At 39.4% G+C, this 25,398-nt stretch overlaps 2 protein-coding genes across 5 annotated transcripts in view; both read left to right on the top strand.

Moving 5' to 3' along the window:
- Positions 1 to 25,398, top strand: part of LOC122642716 (calpain-type cysteine protease DEK1-like) — a 70,896-nt gene that overhangs the window by 38,863 nt on the left and 6,635 nt on the right. The window contains exons 27-30 of one of the 2 annotated variants that reach the window (XR_006330085.1): positions 11,271 to 11,651; positions 11,750 to 11,887; positions 12,252 to 12,488; positions 12,592 to 12,972. Coding sequence is in view for 1 of the 2 variants with exons in the window: in XM_043836280.1 (XP_043692215.1) it covers positions 11,271 to 11,651; positions 11,750 to 11,887; positions 12,252 to 12,488; positions 12,592 to 12,897 (1,062 nt within the window). In the remaining variant the exon portion in view is untranslated. Of the gene's footprint in view, positions 1 to 11,270; positions 11,652 to 11,749; positions 11,888 to 12,251; positions 12,489 to 12,591; positions 13,029 to 25,398 lie in introns of those variants that run through there. The other variant, XM_043836280.1, reaches the window with a different exon arrangement.
- On the top strand, positions 16,377 to 23,788 carry LOC122642718. Of its 3 annotated transcripts, XM_043836281.1 has the most exons (12): positions 16,378 to 16,633; positions 16,898 to 16,960; positions 17,042 to 17,128; positions 18,470 to 18,568; positions 19,135 to 19,230; positions 19,425 to 19,490; positions 19,592 to 19,682; positions 20,291 to 20,358; positions 20,483 to 20,548; positions 21,362 to 21,412; positions 22,686 to 22,750; positions 23,707 to 23,788. In XM_043836281.1, exons 1-12 carry the CDS (start codon positions 16,421 to 16,423, stop codon positions 23,759 to 23,761), a joined length of 1,020 nt encoding a protein of 339 aa, XP_043692216.1. In that variant the 5' UTR covers positions 16,378 to 16,420; the 3' UTR covers positions 23,762 to 23,788. The 3 variants fall into 3 exon arrangements, with proteins under 3 accessions (XP_043692218.1, XP_043692216.1, XP_043692217.1); XM_043836283.1 differs by lacking the exon at positions 22,686 to 22,750 and having other exon boundaries at positions 16,377 to 16,633; XM_043836282.1 differs by lacking the exon at positions 21,362 to 21,412 and having other exon boundaries at positions 23,707 to 23,768.

Genomic DNA, 25,398 nt, shown 5'->3' with positions numbered 1-25,398 from the left:
GCTGAAAATCCTACAATTTGGGGATTCATATGTTGTCGCTTGATTCTCTGCTGATTTGTTGTGGTTTGGTGTTTCGTGGAGTCCAAAGGTTGAAGACGAGATTTCCGCATCTGGTTATCGCTTTCCTTTTTCGAATTTGGTTTCCGGCTGGTTCAGGCTGGAGGTAGGTGACAATCCACCCAAATTGTGCCTCACTTTTCTGGTTGCGAGCTTCTATCTGCTTGCATGTTGGTTCAGGTTTGAGTTGCGTAGGTTTTACTTCCCCAACTCTTCCCTACTTTATCGTACCGTGGTTTAAAAGTCCTCTTCCCACAATTTATTGATCTTTACTTTAGTTGTTTTCTTGGACAAACCCTATGCCATCAATACTTTATCTAGTTTCCATATTCACCCCTTTCTTCACCATTAATCCGCTCATGTCCATATTTTATCATACTTTCCAAGTTTACCCTTGGCCTTCGTTTGTGCTTATGTTTGAATTTACACTAAATTTCATCCATACCCTTTTGTCTAGTTGGGTTTATAATTGGATTTCAATTTAATTGCAATTCTGCCATTCCCCTTGCAATAATTATAATTCCCTTCATAGTTCATATCCCATACCTTTGGTATTTACCTATAACACCTTTGGAAGTTTTTGATAAATTATAATTTGCCATTCCTTCCTTTTTTAATTACTCATAGCACCTTTGGAAAATTCTGGAAAATTACCTTTTTTGCCATTATCCCTTACATCATCTCCATTACTTATCCCCATATACTACTACACGTGAGTGGGATATTGAGTATTCCATTCCAGAACTTGCAGAACATTGCAGACTTTGCAGACCAGTCTTTTCAACAGTTGCCATTGGGTCTCTCTTGTTATTGCGTTGTATTTGCCGTGAGGGGGAGATTGAAGTATTGAAATGATGCAGGACAATCTTGGACCGGGCCGACCCAACTGGTGTGCTACGTTGGACTGAGCCAAACCCAGTTGAACTGGGTCCAGTTTGAGTGTTTGGATCTAGTAGGATTTTAGGAAGTTTATTTTATTTGGGAAATTATTATGTAATCTTTTATTTTAAGGTAGTTATTAGACATATAGGGAAATTCCAATTTGAGTTTCATGGGTTTCTATTTTAGTTAGTCTGGTTTTAGTAAGTAATTAGTAATCTTTATTGTTGGGTTTTATAAATAGATGTAATCCCCCCCCCCATCATAGAGATATGCAAGAATGAATTGAAACAAAGTGAGTTTGTGCGTGGGCACACCTCCCCGTTCTGTCTCTTCCCACAGCAACCCTCTCTCTCCCATCTCCCATTGATACCCTACCCCTTTCCTTGCCCCTTCGATTCCACTGAACCCAAACCCCTGCGATTCCCTCCCCCCCCCCCCCCCCCCCAAAAAAAAAAAAAAAAAAAAAACCTCCTGAATCCCACTGTTTGCTTTCCCCTTTTCAGTGAGCCAATCGAACCTCCCCCACCATCTCCCCTTCCCTCTTAGACCTCCACTGAGTTTAATAAAAAATAAAAAAGGGGAGAGACTCACTCCTTCTGTCGATTCCAGCTACCCAACCCATCTCTTTCGATTCCCTTTCCAAAACCCCAACCCACCACCCCCTTCTTGTTTCCGCCAGAGCCAAAAAAAGAAAAAAGTGAAGAAAAGAGAGCGAGAGACAAGGCAATCATACCTGATTTCTGCAACTGTGGCTCAAACTCCAGCCTGTTTACAACTCGCAGCGCTTCTCCCGCCTTCTTCCTCGCTGTTCCTCTGGTTTGACTACAAAGCAGAATCCAGTTCAAAGTGGGCATCCTTCTTATGTTGTCGTAACCCACGATTTCACTTTTTGTCCATTTTCATTCTTTATTTCTTTTTATTCCTAAAGTGCCCCCTCTAGTTTATCCTTATTTTGTTATTACCCCTTCATTTAAACCCACTATTCCATAATACACCCACTTTATTCTTCTCATTTATTTAGGTCCTTTTATATTCCTTTTTTTCAGAACTACCCCTTTCATCTACTTTTTTTTCCTAATTCATCCTTTTTTATTATCATCTTCCAATTTTACCCTGGGTATGGAAACCTATATTTTCCACACTCGATTGGGATTGCCCAATGGAAAAGGTGTCATATTCCTTGTTGATAATGAGCAAAGTAGCAATTTCGTCTCGCAACCTGTAGTAGAGATGTTGTCAAAGACCGGCGAGATATGTTATGACGAGCTTGTTGATCAATACTTCCATCGAATTTGCTCATACCACATACTATGATGGGGCTTGGTGTCGGATATATCCATCCTGAAGGCGCATCATCAAAGTGGGCCATGATTGGGTGAATGAGCGTTGTGGCAACATTGACCTTCTCAACAACACTTGTATTCTTATGCCATTGCATTTGACCAAGGGTCATATTTTGAGAGGATTAAAGCCAAAGGTAACCACACCATAGTTGCATGAAGAGCCAATTGCCCCACAGGTTGTCGAAGAGCACGAGAATGACCCCGTGATTAAGAATAAACTCAACGGTTAGATCGGGGTCGAACCCAAAGAACAGATCGATTGTCCGAATGACAGTTTGAACCCCCACGATGAGATTCCAATCGACAAAATACAGTTGATGGATGATCTTCAACAGTTCGTAGCGGCCGATCCTTTTATTCCTATACTGATTGTTAATGTTCGTGACGTGCCCTGGATCATCGCTCCATCAAAGCCGTTGTTTGTGGACGCCGACCGAGTGATGCTGATCCTTTCCTTCTTTAAAACTCGTGGTTGAGTTTTTCTTAACCGCGGGAGAGTTGGTGCAGGACAATCTTGGACCGGGCCGACCCAACTGGTGTACTATATTGGACCGACCCAAACCTAGTTGAACCGGGTCCAGTTTGAGTGTTTGGATCTAGTAGGATTTTAGGAAGCTTATTTTATTTGGGAAATTATTATGTAATCTCTTATTTTAAGGTAGTTATTAGACATATAGGGAAATTTCCAATTTGAGTTTCAAGGGTTTCTATTTTAGTTAGTCTGGTTTCCGTAAGTAATTAGTAATCTTTATTTTTGGGTTTTATAAATAGATGTAATCCCCCCCATCATAGAGATATGCAAGAATGAATTGAAAAAAAAACAAAGTGAGGTTGTGCGTGGGCACACCCCCCTCCCCCTTCTTCTTCTCACGGCTTCTTCTCCCCCGCCCCCCCTCTGATTTCTTCTCAGATTTCCCCCCTCCTATCCTGTCCCCCATTATGAAGATATTTTGGGATCTTATTTGTTTGCCTATTTGAGGATTTACAGTTGGGTTGATTCAGGTTTTTTCGGTGTTTGCTGCCCTATTTGTTCATCTCTTTCAAGATTATATGTTATTGTGAAGATCCGAGATTCATCACTAGACAACTAGATCGATGAAAGCTGCCTTTTTTTCTGCCTTTATTAAGATCGGTGCTTCTCTCTATTTTGAAGAACGATTCTTCTCAGGCTTAGCAGAATAAATCTGTCCCGGTTTGCTGATCAAGTCTGTCCGAGTTTTGAAGATCAATTATCTCCAGTTCTTGAAGATTTAACTGTTTAGGATTATTTGGGAGCATCATCCATTTGCCCATGTGTGACATCCAAGTCCTAAATTACAAGTGGGTACTTACTGTCAGACATTGCTGCGACAATTTGGAAAGCTGCTTCGTCCTATTTCGTTCAAGTGGGGCATGTGTGCTTTCTATGCGCCAACTTGAGGGGGAGTGTTGGAATGTTTGGAGTATGTGCTTTATGGTGGTTGATTGGAGTTCTCTCTATGCTCACTGGAGTCTACGACTACTATTCAAGACTTGTGTAGCATTTATTTTTTCTATTATTGGTCCAAGCTGGGGCTTTCTTTTGATATATGTATACTCCAGCTTGAGGGGGAGTGTTGAGATATGAGTTGGTTGGGGTATGTCCAACGTGACATAGTTATTTAGTTTGCTAGTTAGACTAGAGTTCTATTTTAAGTATGTAATCTCTCCAAGGCTATTATAAAAAGGAACATTGGCTGGAGCGGTATTCAATCACACAGTCTTCTTCCATCTTCTCTTCTCTCTTTTCTCCTGTCTAAAGTTATTGGTTACAGGTCCTAGGTTTTCTACATGATGCAAAGCCATAATGAAATGATTTTATACCATGTAATTTCCAGACATACCCCAAGTAATCTGCCATATCAATGGACTGTTACACAGTCCTAAGGACCTGGTATTTCCAATATATTAGGAGTTAGTTGTATTTGAATAAGTCAAGGGAGCTGCTGGTTTCGGCCAACTCATCATGGCTTCGACTTTCTCAGGATCTACAGCAACTCCGGCATTAGAGATTAGATGGCCTAGGTACTTAACTTCCCTTTAGCCGAATTGACATTTTTGTATCTTTCAAATAATTATGAGCTTGTAAAATAGACAAAACAATCTCTACATGCTTAATATGGTCATCCCAATTTCTACTATAAATGAGGATATCATCAAAAAAATACAAGAACGGATTTTCTTAAATAATTTTTGATTACCTCATTCATGAGGAACTGAAAGGTTGATGGAGCATTGGTAAGGCCGAATGGGATTACCAAAAATTCATAATGGCCTTGGTGTGTTTGAAAGGCCCTCTTCTCAATGTCTTGTGGATGAACTCTTATTCGATGATAGCCAGACCGCAAGTCTAGCTTAGAGAAATACTCTGCACCGTTCAACTCGTCCAACAACTCATTGATCACAGGAATGGGGAACTTGTCTTTTACTGTGATTTTGTTCAATGCCCTGTAGTCAACTCACATCCTCCATGAACCATCATGCTTCTTTACTTAATCACAGGAGATGAGTAAGGGCTGTTGCTTGGTCGTACAACCCGTCTTCAGCATCAGTCACCATCTTTTCAATTTTTGTTTTTTGGAAATGAGGAAACGGTAAGGCTTAACTGAAACTGGTTCTCCATGCTTCAAGGGAATTCTGTGGTCTTGTATGTGTGGGGGGAGGAAGACCAATTAGCTCAGCCAGTACTTCCTTAAAATTCTCTAAAACCTGCTGAATTTGAGGATGTAATGCCGATTCAGTTGCTAGCTTGAGTGTGTTGCCTAACAGCTGTAAGAGAACTCCAGCTTTCTTTTTTCTTGTCTCATGCTGAATCTTAATGTTGCTGACAACCTTATCCTTGGGAATGGTAGAGCCCTGCAAAATTAATTCCTTTCTCTCCACCATAAACTTCATTAAAAATTTGAAAAATCCCAATTAATTGGCCCCAAGGTACATAACCATTGAGTTCCTAACACCAAATCATAGCCTTCTACAGACTACAGGTAAAATAAAAATCAATAAAAAATAGAACTCTTTGTAGATTATTTGAACATGATTACATTTACCTGGGCTAGCCAATTTTTCTCCTGAAGCCCCGATCACTTCCAATTTGCCTCCTCATAGTGGTTGCAACCCTGCTTTCTTTGCAAACTTCTCACTTACAAAGTTGTGAGTTCCACAAGAACCAACAGCAGCCATGTGTGCTAATTTTCCTTTAATCTGCATAGTTTCAGGCACTTCAGTACCTGATATTGCATGCAAGGATATTGCTGGAATTTCTGTAGTATCACCCTCTTCAATCTCCATGTCGACACCGTCATCGTTATCTTCAAATCTGGTTTGGATGGAAAATAATTTCTTGCACCTATGCCCTGGTCAAAACTGCTCATTGCACTTGAAACAGAGCCCCAATCTTTTTCTTTCGTTCAACTCATCCCAATTCATCATTTTGATGTTGTTAGGTGGTGGTTTAGAGTAAGGATAAGAAAAAGATTGAGATTGCTGAGTAACAACTTTACTCGTAGATGCTGTAACCTTCCTTTGAGATGTATTTCTAGCTTCATACAACGTAGCCAATTCAATTGCAGCAGACAAGGTTGTGGGATGGCTGGCTTGTACATTGGTACGAATAGAGTCTCCCAAACCACTTATAAAACAACTGACTTGCCTTGCTTGTGCCAAATGACCCACCTTAGCTAGCAGTTTTAAACTGAGGTTGGTAGTCTTGCACCGATCTGTGTTGTTGCAACTTGGTAAGCTCTCTAAAAAAATCAAAGAATTTGTTAGGACCAAAGCGTGAGCGGAATCCATCTTTGAATTCTTCCAATATAATGACTAGAACTTCTTGTTTGAGGAGCTGGTAGCATAATTGTGCATCATCTTCTAGGTGAAAAGAGGCTAACAAAACTCTTTTAGCTTCTGGGGTATTATGGAAGTGAAAGAATTGTTCTGCTCTACACAACCAGCATGTAGGATCTTCCTTACCATTTGTGGGAAATATAAATAATGGCTTGTGACTATATGGTCACAGCCCCACTTTATTTATAATGAGTGTAGGAACATTCTATAATAGGTACAAGGACTGAAATACCCCTATGACAAAACTACCCTTGAACCCATATTACAACAGTTCTGCTCAAGTTGGTGCATAAATATCAAACATGCCCAACTTGCTAATTATAGAACAAAAAATCTTACTATTAATTCTCTTAGTGAGAATATTAGCTAAATGCTCACCAGACTGGACAAAAAGAACACAAATGACTCCTTGTTCTAACTTCTCCTTGATGAAGTGACGATCAAAATATTCTTGGTGCAATCGTGTTGAACTGGATTATGTGCAATACTTATTGTTGATTTACTGTCACAATAAAGGCGCATAAGCAGATCAGCAACAACACATAAATCTTGAAGAAGTCCTTGGAGCGAGAGGAGTTAGCATATTCCATGGACCATAGCCCGAAACTCTGCTTCAACACTGGATCGAGCAACAATAGCTTGTTTCTTGCTTCACTAAGTGACCAAGTTAACTGCAACAAAAGTGCAATAGCCTGATGTAGATCTTTTGTAATCTAGACATCCTGCCCAGTCAACATCAGTGAAGGCCTCAACTTGAAGATTGATTGTGAGGAGAAAAAAGTATGCTCTTTCCAGGAGAAGATTTCAAATACCTCAAGATCCTATACTCTGCCTCCAGATGAGTAGAATAAGGATCATGCATATATTGGCTAACTACACTCACAGCAAAAGCTATATCTGGTCGTGTGTGTGATAGGTATATCAGATGCCCAACCATTCTTTGATAACTGCCCTTATCCATTGGATCTCCATCTTACTCTTTAAATGAGTATTCGGTTCCAATGGTGTATTGGCAGGCTTACATCCCAACATTCCAGTGTCAGTCAACAGATCAAGTGTATACTTTCTTTAAGAAAGAGAGATGCCTTGAGTTGAATGAGCAACCTCGATCCCAAGGAAGTATCTAAGTTTTCCTATGTCTTTAACTTTAAATTTTGTTGCTTTTAGTTTGTCTATTTCTTCAAAATCACTCCCAGAGTCCCAGTGATTACTATGTCATCCACATAGGAAATCAATATTGATCAGCTTTGTTCTATTTCTACCCAATAGACGCAATAGCTCTATGGAAATGACAAAACCATGCTCTCGGGGACAATTTTAGGCCATATAATTCTTTCTTCAAATCACGTAGCTTTCCTTGCATCTCTGGGGCAGAAAAATAGGAGGAATCTACATTTATACTTCTTGTTCTAGCTCCCCATGGAGAAAAACATTTTTTTAGATCAAATTGTTGAAGATCCAATCCTTGGTTGACAGCACAGGAAATAATTACCCCTACCGTATTCATATTTGCTACTGGGGGCAAACATTTCCTAATAATCGACCCCATTGGTTTGGGTAAAGCCACTAGCTACCAACCTAGCCTTGTATCTTTCTACCAATCCATTAGCCTTCAACAAAAACGCATTGCAACTTACGGGTTTCTTTCCTAGAGGAAATGTTTCCAATTCCCAAGTGTTATTGTTTCCTAGGGGACTCATTTCTTCATTCATTGCTTCTTTCCACTTCGAATTAGCTATTGCCTCCTGCCAGGTGTTAGGAATAAAAACAGAGGACAAAGAGGGAACAAAGGCATGGAAAGAGGGAGAAAGATAATTATATGACACAACATTAGAGATGGGATGTTGAGTATATGTTCTTTTTGGCTTACGAATAGCAATTGGTAAATCAAGACTAGGATCAGAAGCATACTTACCAGAGGGATAACTTGGAACAGGTAGTGCCGATTGAGTAGGAGCAGTGGTGGTGGTTCGTTTATACCAAGTTCCTCGAGAAAAAAGTCTTCATGGTGTCAGACTTGTCAGGCCCCCCAGGTTCCCTCTAAATTAATGGTTGCTCCTGCTCCTCTTGGATTGGATCAAAGGCTGCTCCTATTCTTGTCTTGTTATACCATTCTTAAGTTCTGTGGATGGGTCTTCCACTATAGGTGCATACACATCCATTGGCGCAATGAAGGACATCTCTTCACTTACAGACTCCCCCTAAAGAGGTCCATGGGTAGGGAAATAAGTCTCAGACTCCCTAAAAATGCATCCATGGTGACAAATAACTTCCGTGTAAGCGGGTGATAGCACTTATACCCCTTCTGAGTATAGAGTAACCCACAAAAAATGTTGCGAAGACCCTTGGGATCAAACTTCCCATGAAGATGATGATTGCAAGCAAACACGACCCAACCAAATACCTTACGAGGTACCACCAATGTAGAAGATCCCAATAGAACATCAAGAGGGTAGTGAGCTGCTAGCACCCAGGAAGGCAGCCGATTTATAAGATAGGCAGCAAAAAGCGCATCATCACCCCAAAAAACGAGGAGGAACAACAATTGTGAACATAAGAGATCTGGCCACTTCCAAAAGGTGACGATTCTTTCGCTCAATTGCACCATTCTGGGCTAGAGTATCCACCCAAGAGGTTTGGTGTACTATCACATGAGAAGACAGGTAGGTCTGAAAGGAGTCATCCATGTATTCCTTCCCATTGTCTGTCCGGAAATGTTTTACTTGAGCATCAAACCGAGTCTGAACCATTTTTACAATTGGAAGCAGGAGAAAACATCACTCTTTTGGTGCATGAGTTAAACCCAAGTAGTATTTCTAACTTTGGTATAAACACAACGGGCTGGGCCCCACACATCAGAATGAATTAAACCGAATGGAATTGAACTTCTACTATTTGAAACGGGATAAACAACTCTAGTTTGCTTGGCAAAAATGCAAGCATCACAAGAAAAATGGTTTGGATTACAACTCTTAACCAAACTAGGAAATAAAGTAGATAAAACTCCTAGAGGAGGGTGGCCTAGACAACGATGCCACCTATGCAATTTGGCCAAAGCTGATGCCGAAGATTTAGGGAGAGAAGCCTAAGAGACCAAAGCTGATGGAGCTGATGGAGAACTATCAAGCATGTGGAGACCACCAACCACTTTACCACTACCAATCGTATGACCCGTTTCCAAGTCCTGAAAAAGACAATGGGTAGGATAGAAAGTCACTTTGCAGTTCAAATCTCGAGTAAGACTACTAATAGACAGTAAATTAGTAGAGAATTTTGGCACATGCAGGACAGAAGAAAGACACAAGGAGGGAGTGCACTTAATGGTGCCCTTCCTAGAAATAGAGGAAAGAGAACCATCAACGACACCGACTTTACTGTTACCAGATAATGGAAAATATTTAAAGAATTTAGTAGAATAACCTGTCATGTGGTCAGTGGCACCGGAGTCAATGATCCAAGAGTTGGACATACCTGAGGTACAAGTGCCTCTAAACAAAATACTTGGTGTGGATGAAGGTGAAGTAGAAGTTCCTGGCAGGGAGGTAGCAGAAGGTGCTGATGAAGAAGTGGTGTCAAGCCGAATCATCAATTGACGAAGATGTTGAAGTTCCTCCTAGGAAAGAGGCTGATCTGATGCATTGTCTTCAGAAGATGCCTGATTAGCTCTGGCTGCGGTAGAACAACCGTGCCTATGTCCCCAAGTATCAGTGGAACACCCATGTAATTTCCAACACTTGTCTTTTGTATGTCATTCCTTGCCACAAAAATCACACTTCACATGATCACGATCAGGAATGGGATGGTCACCAATACCACAGGAAGAATTCGATGAACTCTGTGGGCTAGAGAAGAGTGCTGATTGTTCCTGCGTAACTGGGTGAACCATGGCATATGCCTGCTCAAGAGTAGGGAGAGGATGGTGATTCAGGAAGTAGAAGTTGAAGTAGAGCCATTCCTGGTGTTGTTGCCGTTACCTCGCTGCCCAAGAGATTGTGCTTGCGACACAGAACTCTCTCCAGCTTCCTTATCCGATTGACTTGCAAGATGATCTAAACGGGTGTTGAGTTGGGAAAAAAGATCATTCAATTGGCTGATAATTTCTTTCTGCCCTCCTGATAGTGATTGCACAGTATGTTCCAGCTGTTCCAATCTTTGGTCCATACCTGTGCTCTTGTGCCACTTTGGCACGTACTGGTTCTGTTTCTTGCCAGAACCTATGTTGCTGAGATAAGATTGGAAGACAGAATTTGGTTTGACTGAGGAAACCAGGACCTCTAACGTATACACTTCTAATTTATAGATTCAAGATCCTTTCTCGTTTATTTGCTGTCATTTAAATAGAGATTACAACTAGTAATAACAAACTACCAAATGAATACGAACTAATACTAATGACTAGGAAACCAGGTAACAAACAGAGACGTTATGCCAACAGCTCTCTTGACTTATTCAAATACAACTAACTCCTAATATATTGGAAATACAAGGTCTTTAGGAACGTGCAACATGGACCACCACCTTAGGATAGGGGAGAACAGAATATTAGTAAATGAGGCCCATAGGCCGTGTCATGAATCTCCATGGTGGGACAAAACTGAATGGCAGGAGCTCATTGCACTGGATGCCCACGTAATAGCATTGATTGAGGGGCTCTCCTTGGTGTTTTTCTCAAGATTTAATCTTTCTTTTATCCTTAGGTCAGGCAAGAGAAGGTAACGTCTTAAAAGGGTGAGAAGGGATACATTCTTTGGAATTTGACTCTGTTTGATGTCATTTGGATGTTATGGAGGCAAAGAAACGAGTGGGTGCAAAAACTACTCAGGATCTTTCCGATGAGTTTGTGCTGATATGAATGAATAGGTAGGGAGGTAAAGCCTTGTTTCAGTTTAACTTGAATACCTGAAAATATCGGACCTATTTCTCTTTCATATGGGAAAGCCCATCAACACCAAAAGTGCCTGGATAACCTACTGAGCTCCCATCAGGATGGAGCTACATGCCTACATCATTTGATACTGATGAGCATGAGTTTATGCTTGTACACTATTATTTTAGCTATCATTTGGTTTTAGCGCTTGTTGACTTGCTTAATAATCCTGTCTGGGTGCCTTGTCTGTGATCTATATATAGGGTGAATGGGTCCCTGTTGTTGTTGATGACTGGATTCCATGCGAGTCACCTGGAAAACCTGCATTTGCTACTAGTAGGAAGGGAAATGAACTCTGGGTTTCTATTTTGGAGAAGGCATATGCCAAGCTACATGGATCTTATGAGGCATTAGAAGGTGGACTTGTGCAAGATGCTCTTGTGGACCTCACTGGAGGGGCTGGTGAGGAGATTGACATGAGGAGTGCACAAGCCCAGATTGATCTTGCAAGTGGAAGACTCTGGTCTCAATTATTGCGCTTCAAACAGGAGGGTTTCCTACTTGGTGCTGGCAGCCCTTCTGGTTCGGATGTGCACATTTCTTCCAGTGGCATTGTCCAGGGGCATGCTTACTCATTATTACAGGTAAAATAAATTGGAAGCTCTTGTTTGGCTCTATTGCTTTTATGTGGTATAGATTTTAGTGGGAAATTACCAATTATCTTTACTAATTTATCTTCCAGGTAAGAGAGGTTGATGGCCACAAACTTGTTCAGATTCGGAATCCATGGGCAAATGAAGTCGAGTGGAATGGCCCTTGGTCTGATTCATCACCTGAATGGACTGATAGGATGAAGTACAAGCTGAAGCATTTTCCTCAGGTACTTACTATGCCTGATTTTTGCCTTATATTTTCCTTTATGTTATATCACAAGTCCATTTTATATATATATATTGTTTTCAATAATTTGATGCAAGTAAATTTTGACCAGAACTGAAATATTTTCTTGTTTCCACTGAAATTAGTTAACATCTGATCTTTTATTGCATTGTTTATGGCTTACATATATTCCAATCTATGTTCTTTCATTGTATTTGTACGAGATTGCATCATTTTTTGTAACGGTGAAATAGCATCCATGTAGCTAAGCCCATTTAGTTGGAAAAGGCCTTTGTTTGAGTTGAGTTGCATGTCATTTCCCTTGTCATTTTTCCTCACAATTGCCTGTTTCTGTTGTTGGGCAGTCAAAAGATGGCATATTCTGGATGTCGTGGCAAGACTTCCAGGTTCACTTTCGGTCCATATATGTTTGTCGTATTTATCCCCCAGAGATGCGTTATTCTGTCCATGGACAGTGGCGTGGTTACAGTGCTGGTGGTTGCCAAGATTATGACACATGGCATCAAAACCCGCAGTTTAGGCTGAGGGCTTCTGGGCCAGAGGCATCATTTCCAATTCATGTGTTTATTACCTTAACTCAGGTATACTTACTAGTTTTGCTTTTTGCATGTTTTAGTTTGTCTGTATGTACTCCTTATTGACCAAAGTGAGCTAATGCACTTTGCTTCCATTTTTTATGGGCAGGGTGTTAGCTTTTCAAGAAAGACAGCTGGTTTCATAAATTACCAATCCAGTCATGATTCAATGATGTTCTACATTGGAATGAGGATACTGAAGACTCGCGGTCGTCGTGCTGCATACAACATTTACTTGCATGAATCAGTTGGTGGGACAGACTACGTCAATTCTCGTGAGATTTCATGTGAAATGGTTCTAGAGCCTGATCCCAAAGGTTACACAATAGTGCCCACAACTATCCACCCTGGAGAGGAAGCACCATTTGTCCTCTCAGTTTTCACTAAAGCAGCTATAACCTTGGAAGCAATATAATATCTGATGGTGACCTAATAGGTGGCTGATTTTGCTGTGCTACAGTGGTGCAATTCTGCCTCTTGGGTTGCTTGTGTTCAGAAGAAGTCTAAACACACCAGTGGGCAGGTTTTAATTCAATCACCAATGGATATGATTCCAGAACTTGGCAAGTTTTCGATCTGAAATTTTCTTTACTTCTGCTTGGTTGTCAACTATCTTTATATAAATGTTTAGACTTTTTCCTGATTTTTAGTATGACCGCCAAATACTGATGATGAATACATCACTCAAGGATTTAGGCAGCGACATGTCACTTCATTACGATCCAGGGCATCCACCAGCCAATAGGCCAGCACGCCTATTCTCCAAAAAATACTTGCCCAGGCCCAAGACTCCCAAGCCCAGCCCATAAATTTTGGCCTAGGCTGGCCAGGGCATTTCTGCTGATGTGCATCTAGTGGCCTTGCTAGGAAGCCGCTAGAGTATTCTCCTAGTTTTTAGTACCTGTCTTTTTGTATTCTAAGGCATGATTATGAGCCTTCTGTTATTCCTAGGACTATTAGTTAGTCTTTTTCAGTTTCCTAAGTATAGTCTAAAGTCTAGTGCTAAGTTTTAATTTTTTGTTTAGGTCTTTTCAATTTGACTTCTTGGGAATTACCTTTGTCTTAAATCCCAGAAGTCCCTTTATTGTATTTTGTAGTTTTAAGAGGCATTTGGCCTCTGTACCTTGGGCTATATAAGAGAACCGTGAGAGCCTCTCTTGGCACCAGGAATTAAAAATATAAAAAAAAAAAAACCCTCTTTGAGAATTCTTGCTTACAAACTCAATTGGCCAAAGGTGGATTTCTTTTGGTGATGGTGGATTCTATGGATCTCTAGCAGCCACAAGTTATCTTTTATTATTTTGTTTATGCTCCCTCTAACATCAACTTCAAACTATCTCCATCATCTTCAACCTCTTATCAAACAGCCTAACTCACCCATAATCTAAGAACCTGCAGCCTTAAACCCAAGCCCCTGAACTGTCGGTAGGTGACTTCTCATCTTCCCTAGCTTGCAGCCCTTCTTTGAGTCCAGAACTGATTCCCCTCAATCCCTTAAGCCTAAACCAAAATAGTCTCGGTTTTTCTGTTGATTACTGATGTGACTTTCATCTTTTCGTTACTGTTGTGTAATTCTAAGGGTTCCCCTGATTTCTGTTGGCAGGTCCGATGGGAGTGTGGTTCTGATATCAGCTGCAAGGATGGCCTTTGCGATAACATTTCCAATGTGGGGGTGGCTCATCCTGTGTATGGTCCTTGCCTCAGAACTGATGTGTGAGTGCAGAAGGAAATCTTAGTGAGTTGCTTCTAGTCATGCTGGGTGGATCTGTTTGATTAAAAAAGAAAATAGAATTCCAATGGATTCAGAGGCTTTTTCAGCCTGGCACGCTTGAAATAGTTTAGCTGTGCCAGCGTCAAGGAAGGTTTTCGGGTGAATCTGTAAATAGCAGTGTGTTACAGTTATAAGCAAAAGTGAAACAATCATGTAAAGTTAGAGAGAGAGAGAGAGAGATGAGTTGATCAAGGGGAGTAATAAGGCAAGCAGCTAGAAATGGTAAACCAGGGTTTTAGCTGCAATTTTTCAAATGCCCATGTAAAGAATTTAGGGTGTATGTATAACAATGCCTTTTTCCCCCCTGTAATAGAATTCCCCTTTCCAATGTCATTTCAAGTTGTCATCTTGCCTTCGATTCTAATCCTTTTCTCCCTTTTTTGTTCCTGGGAGGTCCTATTGGGCATCTTCTAATTTGGGGTAGAGTTGGAAGAGTCTTCGATAGGTTTTCAAAACCTTTTTTATAGTGCTTCTTCTTTGTAGGAAGATCACCAATACCATCTTCTTGTATATGTTTGTGACATATTCATTCAATCAGTATTTCTTCTTTTTAGGAAGATCATGCCTTAAAATGTTGTTCTAAGATACCGGGAGATGAATTGAATTGGCATCATTAATTGGTTTAGAAATATCATCTTCTCACCCATTTTGCCTGTACTCATTTCACAGATTCTCCATTCATAAGGGTTGGTTAAGGAATTCAGGGATTAACTAGTTAAATTTTTCTGAAGCCAGCTAACTGATAAAGTAGATTCTATGCATGGTTGCTTGAGATAGACTTTATATTTACAAAGCCAAAACTCAAAGGTGCACTGGTCTTCTTCAAGGTATAAATTATTCTATCCAACTCTTTCTTGAATGCTTGGATAGGTTCTTGGGCCGTTATGGTTTTTGCATAGCCTGATGGATTGCAAGAAGGTATTGATGGCTGGAATGAGATGCAAGATCGTGTGAATATATCAAATTAGTATATGGATATTCTAAACTGATAAATGAGTTCTCAAATCGCTAGATTTAACCCTCAATTCTGTTGAACAAGATGGATGCCAGATTGCAATGCTTATAGCGCTAGTGAAGCTGAAAGGAAGGAACAGAGCTATTAGTCTCTGCTCAAAGCGCTAGATGTAACCCTCATGCCTGTTGAACAAGATGGATGTCAGATTGAAATGCTTTTAGCGCTAGTGAAGCTGAAAGGAAGGAACAGAGCTATTAGTCTCTGCTCAGTTCTAGAGTCAATCTCCCACCATGGTTAAATGTCATTGGAGAGGATCTGGATTTGTGAAAATCCTCTCCTAATACTTAAAAATTAAAGTGAGTATCTAAATTTTCTTATGGGAGAGTGCTCTAGAGAACCCATCAATCAGGGAGGTGCATCACGATTTGTCAATAGGGTCAGAAGGAGAAATAGAGACGAGCTGCCAGCGTAACCCATTGGTACTTTTCTGATTCTTGCTTAGAAAACCATTGTTAGTATCACAAGGGAGAGGGTTCTCTAGCAAACACCATAGATGAGCACACAAATGCGGTGCAACAAAACATTATCATCCATTAGATGGTAGCGATGTCTTTTTATATGAAAAGGAGAGAGATACGCAGTGAGGTACCCTACCCGAGAGACATTCCCCCACTTATTGGCAGCATTTCAAACCCTCTTCCATTATTTTTTCTTTTATTTTCAAAGACATAATTGTCTTATAGAAAAAAGTTTTATCATCCCTCATGTTGGGTATGTTAACACCTCTGTGAGTATCTCTCTCCTTTTCATATAAAAAGATATTGCTACCATCCAATGGAGGATAATGTTTTGCTGCACCTCATTTGTGGGTTCATCTAAGGTACTTGTTAGAGAAACATTCACCTACGGCTTGAGCCACACAGATAGCCAGCCTCTCAATATGAGATTAGGGAATTCAGATCCTCTCCAATGACATTTAACCACCAGAATCGATCTCTCACCATCCATGGGGTGTGGTGGTTAAATGTCATTGGAGATGATCTGGCGGACTCCGAGATTCGGAGGCCTACATGATGACGAGAGAGTGTAGCGATATATGAGAGGGAGTAGAAAAGCATCCCCACACTGACCGCGTGGGGGATATTTTTCCCACTATAAAATGGAAACGAAATCAAAGGGTGGAATTGTGGAAAGTAGAAAACGGCGGGGAAGATGAGTCTGGTTGGAGTGACACCTTCCTATCTTCGTCTTCGCTGGTCGAAATTTCCGGTCTCATGCATTATTAATAATGCCTTTAAGATTAATAAGATCCTCCACACAGATACATCTCTCCTCTTTCGCCACTCAAAACCCTACTACTACTCTTATAATTATTCTTCTCGTCGCCCTCTAGCAATGGCTTCTGCAACTACTCCTCCTGCTCAGGTAAGTACTTCCATTAATTTCATTTCGTTCTCTTGTGCATTCCTTTCGCTTCCTATCATTCACTATAAGTGTAGGAAGTGAAATTTATCTGATCACTACAAAAATTGGCTGAAAATGAAATGCAGCGTTGAACTTGAACACCGATATTTTTTCTTTCTTCCTTTCTTTCTTTCTTTTTAGAGACGTGTCTTTGATATATATATAAACTTGTTCAATTTGAACCAATTTTTTGTAATTAAATCTTTCTCTTGTTTCTTCATTTAGACTGTTTCGTCTGGAGATGTGAGCAGTGATGACAACGTGTACAAATTGATTCAAGCTCATCAGGTTACTTTTTGGAACCGAAATTGAATAACCGATGGACATGCGTTTGCTTTCAATCTGAAGTGTACATGATTTTTGTCACAGGAAGCGGCTGCTCGACTGCCTCCGATTGAAGAAATTCGGACAGTTCTTGATCGCAGTACCCGGGGTATGCTGTCTACTTTTTCTCAGGTATTCAATTAACATATCGTTATGAATTCATTTTAGTTAGTCTCGACCAATCTAATTTGAAGAAAAGGAAGTTCCTGTTTTTTTTCGTTTGGTATGGCTCTTTCTTCTTGTTTTAATGATGGTTGTAATAGTAGCCCAGTTCGTACCAAAAAAAAAAGTAATCGTAGCCCAGTTTTGGGTACGATTGTATGAGCTATATATTATTTCAAATTCGTTTACATGAACCACGATGAGAAGCAGCCTTCTGCGAGTTAATGAAGATCGTTTTAAGATGAATCATTAGATCAGAATCACTAGCCTTTAGACTATATGGCCATTGTGTAGGATGACTTAGTATTAGTACGCAGAGAAAGCACCATGACCTGAAAGTTGACCATGGAATGATGGTGATGACTTTTCTAATTGTTACCAGCTCCTCTCTGCTGCCTTTGGTGAGATAGTGTATGAAAATACCAAAGGCCTTTGGGCTTTGGGGAACTTTGGAAATTTATATGCTTTCTATTTTGCCTCAAAATATTTTCCTTCCAATGAGTGGGATTACTTAATTACAACAACAATGTTGGAAATGGTTTCTTAGAAGCCAAAAGCAGTAAATTTACAGCTAAGTAAACTTATTTAGTGTTTGCAGCAAAAATTATGAACAATTGAAAATGGCAATTGTCTGACATCACTCAATCCCATTGGAATGGCAAAAATGTGTAGTCTGTGTTGAAAAGTGAGTTTGCTTCTCAAAGAGTACTGGGATTGTAGAGGACATAAAAAAGAATTAGTATAGCGTATCAATATAGAAGAAAAACTCCACTAACACATGGCCAAGGACTCAAGGTACGAACTATTAGGTGCATTCATCCTTTTAATGGTTTTGAGTCAATTCAGTCCTGAACCTGAGAAAAAGCGCCAGCCTTAGACTTAGAGCGACTCATCTGATCCATATGGATTTTTTTAAAAAAAATTTATTTCTTATCTGGACAGTTTCCACCAGATATGGATTTGAGTCCAGTTTCAGAGGTTGTGTATGCATGCTTCTGTCTTGTATGCATGCTTCTGTCTTGTCTCTTAGGAGACATCCATTAGAGCCATTTATTATACAAGAAAAAAAAAACAAAGTAATATATAAATTAGTTAAAAAAAAATCTTTGATTTCTATTAGGAAAATCTCCCACAGATAATGATGAATTTTCTTGCTACTGGCCTTCTCTTGTTAAAAAAAAAATCATATCTTAGTTAAAGAACTTAGAGTTGAGGTGCAAAGGGTGCTATGATAAAGTATTTTCTTTTCATCTTCTGGAAAATTATATCAATTTAAGATTGACTTATAGCAAGCATCCTTTTCATTTGCAGAAGTATGAGGGATATCCTTCAGGTTCCATGGTCGATTTTGCATGTGATCAAGATGGGTTTCCAATATTAGCGATCAGCAGCCTGGCAGTTCATACAAAGGTTTGTATTGGGATTTCAGAACACCTCTCTCTCTCCCCTCCTAGTGATGGTCAAAGACTTGGAACTTCTTCGCCTTTGGCTTTAGTTTGGAGAAATACTTGAATGAGGGCATTTATTTGTTCAAACTCACCCAAAATGTGAAGTGCTTCATGGAGGGAGCAGAACATACCACTAAATGTATACCTGTTATTTTCTTGTATATGCTTTGCCTTTGAGTATTTCAGGTTGGGGCCGTTGGGCCTCATATATCATTGGCTGTTCAGATGCGGTCACATGTATGACTGTTTTGGCCTACATATTCTTCTTGGTCATTGGTTTATTCACTTGGTGTGCTAACCAATTGAATTTTTTAAGACTCCATTTATGTGTGGGGTCCCACTATTTGTACTGATTTTATGAAATAATTTCCCCTTTACATGGCTTTGACTCAGAAACAAATGGAACCTAAAGTAACAAAAGAAAAACTCCTTATAATCCTTACTGCCTTCCACATTTTATTTCGTTTGATGTTTTGTTGTTTCCTGAAGTCTCTAATAGTTGTCTGAAACCTTAACTGGCACATGCAGGATCTATTGGCTAATCCTAAATGCTCAATACTTGTAGCAAGGGATCCTGAGGACAGAACTGATTTAGTGATCACTGTACACGGCGATGCTACAGCTGTGGGTTCCTTTTTCTCTGGGGTTTCACATATTTCCAAATGAATTATTATTTGGTCAATAAGATCTGTTTAATTTTTTCCACTTGGTAGATGAATTGTCCTTGGCAACAAACTGTACGTTTTCACCTTTAAATATTTCAGACATTTAGGATTCAAATTTGGATGAATATTTTTTTAGTATTTGTCTTCCTCTAGGTTAGTGAACAAGATAGGGAAGCTGTGCGTGTTGCATACTTGAAAAGGCATCCCAATGCATTCTGGGTGATTTCCTCATCTTCTCTAAGATTCCATTTTCATCTATTTGCACTGGATTCTTTTGTTGTTTTTGGTGGGCTGACAAATAAAGTTTTCACAATTTGAAGGTTGACTTTGGAGACTTCCAATTTTTGCGCATTGAACCAAAAATTGTTCGATTTGTGTCTGGTGTTGCAACTGCTCTATTGGGGTCAGGAGGTATGAGCAGGGTTTAAAAATTATAGGCATTCCTAATATCTCCTCCATTAGTTTCCGGTTTCAACAGAACCTAGCTGTAAATTTTTTCACAACACAGTCCCCATTTCTATGATTTTAAAGGACAATTTACTCTCTATGTTATTTTAGCACTGTCTATTGTTCAGCATGATTGACCAAACAATAATATTTTGATACCCAGCATTTAACTCTTTCACCGCCTTATTTTAGGGTTTTAAATGCACCTTTTGGGTTTTATCATTGAGAAGGACCAATTAGTGATTAAGTTATTAATTATGCACACTGTTTAAGCTTGCCCCTGGATTTGTACAATGTGATAAACACAGGGAGTAGTATAAAGAGCATACCCTTTAGCTCCCTTATTTAATTTATAAGCAAAAATGGAATGACAATTGCATCATTCCCTTCTATCCTGACTGCACCCATGGGAAGTATTCAGCCACTACTGTTGCTGCTTCTTCTCAGCCATGTCTTTTGATCTTTGTGCATCAAAAAACAACACAAAATCATTCTTACATGCCTCTTTACAAGTTTGTCTCCAGTATCACTGTTGTCTTATCTCTTGACAACATGTGTTTCTTCTGTTGCAGAATTTGGCAAAGAGGATTACAAAATCACAAAAGTTGATCCAATAGCCCAGTTTTCCAATCCATTTGTGGTATACTTCACAAAAGTTGATCCATTGAATTAGGGGCTCTCTAGTATACTTTCACCTCTTCTTCTTATTTTATCTTTCAACTGTTCTTTTCTATTCTCATCCAACTTCCAATCTGTATTGGCAGTCGCACATGAATAAAGATCATGCTGGTGATACAAAGGCTATTGTGCAACACTCAACAGCAATTCAGGTGATCTGGGGTTTTCCTTTAACTTCTTTTTTCCTTTCTTTTTTGGGTGGGGGTGGGGGTTAGAGGATGGAAGTGGCTTAATAATAGCATATATTTAGGTATTGGATACAGAAATGTCGCTTGAGGCCTCTAGGAAGTTAGGGGGCACAAAAATTATAGCATGTGGAAGTAAGCAACTTGGACAGATAGTTTGGTTGGACTCCCTGTGAAAAATTAAGGATAATTCTGTAAACTTAGACTTGAGATGCTTAAGTTTAGCAAGAGTCATGCTGATTCCTCTCCCCCCCCCCCCCTCCCCCGGGACCCCTCCCTTTCTTGGGTACCGGCTTCCCAAAGTAAGGGTTCCCTGATCAAACCTATGCAACTCTTAAAGAATTTCCTTGAGCTCAAGGAGGTCTGATTTGATGGTTTGATGCACTGCCTTAACAAGTTTAGAGGGTTCTCATGATGACTCGATAACAGGTTAACACTCCAAGCCCTCCTCCTGTTCCTTTTGAAGGAATCCCTCCATTTATACTGAAGCACCAGCTCTCACTTACATAATTTGGGGAAGGAGAGAGACTCTACTGCCCAATGATAAGAGGAATTTTCACTGAGGAGGAGAGTCCTCAAGAAAGAACAAAGACCTTGCACATCTCAAAGGGCACCCAATCCACTCTGGTACTCTTTATGGGTTGAACAGCATATCAAACAAAAAATAGATATTGGGATTCGTCAGCTGAAGGGTGGTATATAGTTGCACAGAGGGAAAGCTTTATAATCATAGTAATATCTCTGATAAGCTTAGTAAAGTCAATTTTTTTTCCATATCAGGTTGACTATGCTTACCTTTTGGATTTGGACAGTCTTGGTTTCAATGTTAAGGTAATCTTGAGCTTATACCATTTGGATACCTTTTTTTTAATCAATATTATGTAGTTTCTTTCTCTTTTGCTTTGTGTTTTTGCGTTTGAACATGGGAAAATTCTAGGTCTTTGTGTCACACGATCCTAGATCATTGTTTGGGGCGCGCACATGTTAAGATCATCGTGATCCACCATTAGATGGGTCACAGTTTAGAGATTATATGGACAGGAAATAATCTTGATTGGATAATCACGGCTTGTTAATATTAATCATACAAATTTAATGGCAAACTCTAAGAAAACCATGAAGTATTGAACTACAAATAAGATGGTTAAAATTAAACTGACTACTGTTTTGGGTCCTTATAGTCAATGATGTTGGACCTACTAGTTATCTGCTTTGATCTTCTAAACTTGTGCTTAACATTCCCAATACCATAGGATGCGCTCCTTTGTCAAATTTGGGGTGTGCCCGAATCACTGCCCTTTAACATATTGTTTGGTTTAAACTGTAAAGTGAGAAAAGATGCAAAATGGTGGAGGGTTAGGCTTGAATCATATCAAATCATTTCCCCCTTTCTATATAGCGGTTTTATTAAGAACCATAAAGAAATAATAGTACAACAAGAAGCCTGAGATGATAGAATATATAAGATCCAAGGCATAACGCCACTAAATGTGACCTGTGTAAGTTAAGCTACACTGAATTGGGCTTATAACATAATAACATATTTTCATTCAATTTCTTTTTGAAATTAAGGCTACATACAAGTTGTGTTTTGGAGAAGTGGGAATCGTAATTTTACTCAAATTGTTTGAGTTGCTCTTTAATGTCCTGTAGTCGCCTGCATTATTGCATAAAACAAGTTATATCGCACCATAGAGGATCCTTATCCAAATCATCTAATTTAAATCATACATCTTGTGAATCATTTTCATTGCTTGATCCTATCATATAGCTTAACAGCATGAGGGCCAAAAACTTGGGGGGGGGGGGGTTAGATACAAGTACATGTTTATGATTTTCTTTTTGTCATCTCCATTTACTTTTTGGGGAAAAGTTCTCTGTGGGGGAGTGTGGCCCCTGCGTGTGCAGGGGACCAATGGGAGCGCGCACAGGAGCATCAACAGGGTGGGTATTTCCACCTTTCATGGGGGGTGGGGCGGTCATTTTGCCCCCACTTTGTGTCTGAGCGCAGGGGCCATGCTCCCCCACAGAAACCATTTCCCCTTTTTTAGTACTGCCTAGGAAATTTATCTTTTATTTTGTTCTGACTTTTCATTTTTCTTAGGCTGGTTATCAAGGGAATACTTTCAAGCTTCGGATACCTTTTCCTAGACGTGCAGAGGATAGAAAGTGAGTCAATTTAGCTCTTCTGAATGGGAAAGGTTTTTACTTGCTGAGAAATGTCATTTGATCTGTAGTCATTTTTATCTGCTCTTCAATATTGCTTTGTTGAAATAAAAATTGACTTGTGAGATAAACTATATCACTCTATAACTTCTTATCTCACATTTATATATTTATAAAATCCCTTGGGGACAGAGAAAATTATTTTAACCATGTTCGGCCCTTCCTGGCTGCAAGGCTGCTAGTTAAATGCATCACATGAAGAATTAATTCTTTCTGGTCTATATACATGTGGTCGGGGTAACACCTTTTTTTTTTTTCCTGGAGTCTTGGATACTTTTTTGTTGGATTCTTTATTTTTAAATTCTGCGCATAAGTCAGAATCTCCCTGCTTTTGTATCATGTAATTGACAAATAAGGAGGTATGTATTTTTCACGTCCTCCTTTCTGTTATGTTATATGGAACAGTGATAACTTTATTTCAACTTACAACTAATGTTTGTGAAAACAAATGGGAGGTCGGGCTATTTTGGCCAGTGGTAGATGCTATAACAATCTAGTATCTGGTTCATCAGTCTGACCCTAAAAGCAATAATGAAGATAGCAGCTATATAGGCCAATTTTTAACACCAAGTGGGGTTGTGGGCTAAAAGGTAAGGTTACTTTGTTCTGTTGGAGGATGTGTTCAAATTTGTCAACTTTGTTGTATTTCATTTTGAATATCATTAATTTATTCTAAAATAGCCTATGGTATTACCAGCTAGTCTGATCCCCTGTTTGATGGTCCAATCTAGTTCTGATGGTCTTTGACCAAGTCGACGGTTTTCAGCGAACTAGCTGTATCACGGCTACTAGAATTGTAATTTTGACTGTTCTACAGTTATGGGTGACTGACTGTCCAGTGACTACAGTCTGATCTGGTTTTCGAACTATTCATAACTTTATTCTTCTGGTTCTTGTAGGGATGTAAAGACTCTCATAGTGGAAATGCTTCAAGCTGCTAAAGCCTTGAGTTAATAGATCACAAAGGTGAACTGTAAAAAGCTATGCGGTTATTAGGCATTTTCTGGTGCTTTCTTTTTGGTTTGCAGTTTGCACTTTCTTGTTTTGACTGTGATCTTGTTGGATGCAATCTTTCTTTTATCTTGTCCTTTCTTCATCTTAGATTCTTAGTAGTCCCTATGGAATTGTATTCATTTCCTCTTTTTTGATTTATTCAGTTACTTATTTTATTATGATGGAACTTTGTGATTGAGGTTCACTGATGTGTCTAGCAAGCCTATGAGAATCTTACATTTTCATAACTGACTGATTTGAACATGTAAGGTATGAATCATATGTCGTGCTGGAACATTGGAAAATAAAAGCTCACCCTGTATATAGGATACTTTTAATACAGGCATTCCTTAGTCTTATTTGAGTATTCATTGGAGTATCATGGCTACATTTTGCAAAGATGGTGGTCAACAAATCAAAATTTCAAAGTTTAGGGCGACTTCAGTCTGATAAGTGCCTTAAAGTTGAATATTTGGTTGTATTCATGCATCTGCCACCTGTCTTATGTTGAGATGTTTTCACCAAGAGTTATTATAAACTTTTCATCTGTAAAAATCATCGACTCTGATCTGATGCAACTATCATAGTTATCAAGGCAACTAAGGCATTGAAGAGGGTCCAAAATCAAGGCGACACCAACAAGGCGGACCAAGGCACCAGCCTAGGCGACCAAGGATCCTGGACGCCTAGGCCACGCCTTGATACTATTGTAGTCTAATATAGTAAAAGAGAGAGTTTTTGACAACTTTGATGTAGATAGACTAAGAGAGTATGATAAGTGCCTTACATATATTATAATGTGTATCTGGCTGTCAAAATGATAATGTTTTGACAGTAGTAATGTAATTTACATAATGTATTAATGGTTGTAAAATCTAGGTCATCTTGGCTGGAAAGAGTGAAAATTCACAGATTTCAATTAAAACATTATATGAATTCATGAAATATATCTTTACAAGACCTTGACTATATTCAAGACACATTTGACCTTAGCCCTGGAGAAGCACTTCTTTATGTGACGGTCTCTTCTCAAGTATTTGGAACAGAAGCCAGATTTATCACTCTCCAGTTATTTATTATTATAGGGAGAGTCTGTAAGCTTGGTTTCATCTAAAGTATTTGGAACAGAACCAGATTTATCACTCTCCAGTTATTTATTAGTATAGGGAGAGTCAGTAAGCTTGGTCTCATCTCAAGTATTTGGAACAGAAACTAGATTTATCACTTTCCGGTTATTTATTATAGGGAAAGTCAGTAAGCTTCCGTTAGACATCTTAGATAGTTAGATGTTGCCTAGTGTTGGTGAGATTTCTTTAGACATGAAGTAGCCAACTCATAAATTGAATTCAAATTTGCCGATAAATTTTCAAACTGTACTCTTGGTTTAGAGCGTGAAAAAGCACCCACTTCTGATCACTCAAATGTATTAAATTATAATTTAGAGGTCATATCCATTTTCCATGAGCACCTAAAATATAAACCTCTCTTGAGCTATATCAATATTACATATAGACCTAATAGTTTATTACCTAGCCCAGTCTAGGGACCTTGCCCCCATCTAGTGGCGCACTAGTTGATTGTGTTTGATGATTTTATGT

Source organism: Telopea speciosissima, chromosome 10 (assembly GCF_018873765.1).
Source record: "Telopea speciosissima isolate NSW1024214 ecotype Mountain lineage chromosome 10, Tspe_v1, whole genome shotgun sequence".
Classification (NCBI taxonomy): Eukaryota; Viridiplantae; Streptophyta; class Magnoliopsida; order Proteales; family Proteaceae; genus Telopea; species Telopea speciosissima.
Note: the sequence above shows the minus strand (reverse complement) of the source record. Positions and strands in the feature narration are given on the sequence as shown.

Bases quoted from the DNA above. Each gene is read 5' to 3' on its own strand.
- LOC122642718 (XM_043836281.1), top strand. From the start codon at position 16,421: ATGAGTCTGGTTGGAGTGACACCTTCCTATCTTCGTCTTCGCTGGTCG. The intron at 16,634-16,897 runs GTAAGTACTTCC...TTCTTCATTTAG, and splicing joins CAACTACTCCTCCTGCTCAG to ACTGTTTCGTCTGGAGATGT. The intron at 20,549-21,361 runs GTGATCTGGGGT...TTTCCATATCAG, and splicing joins AACACTCAACAGCAATTCAG to GTTGACTATGCTTACCTTTT.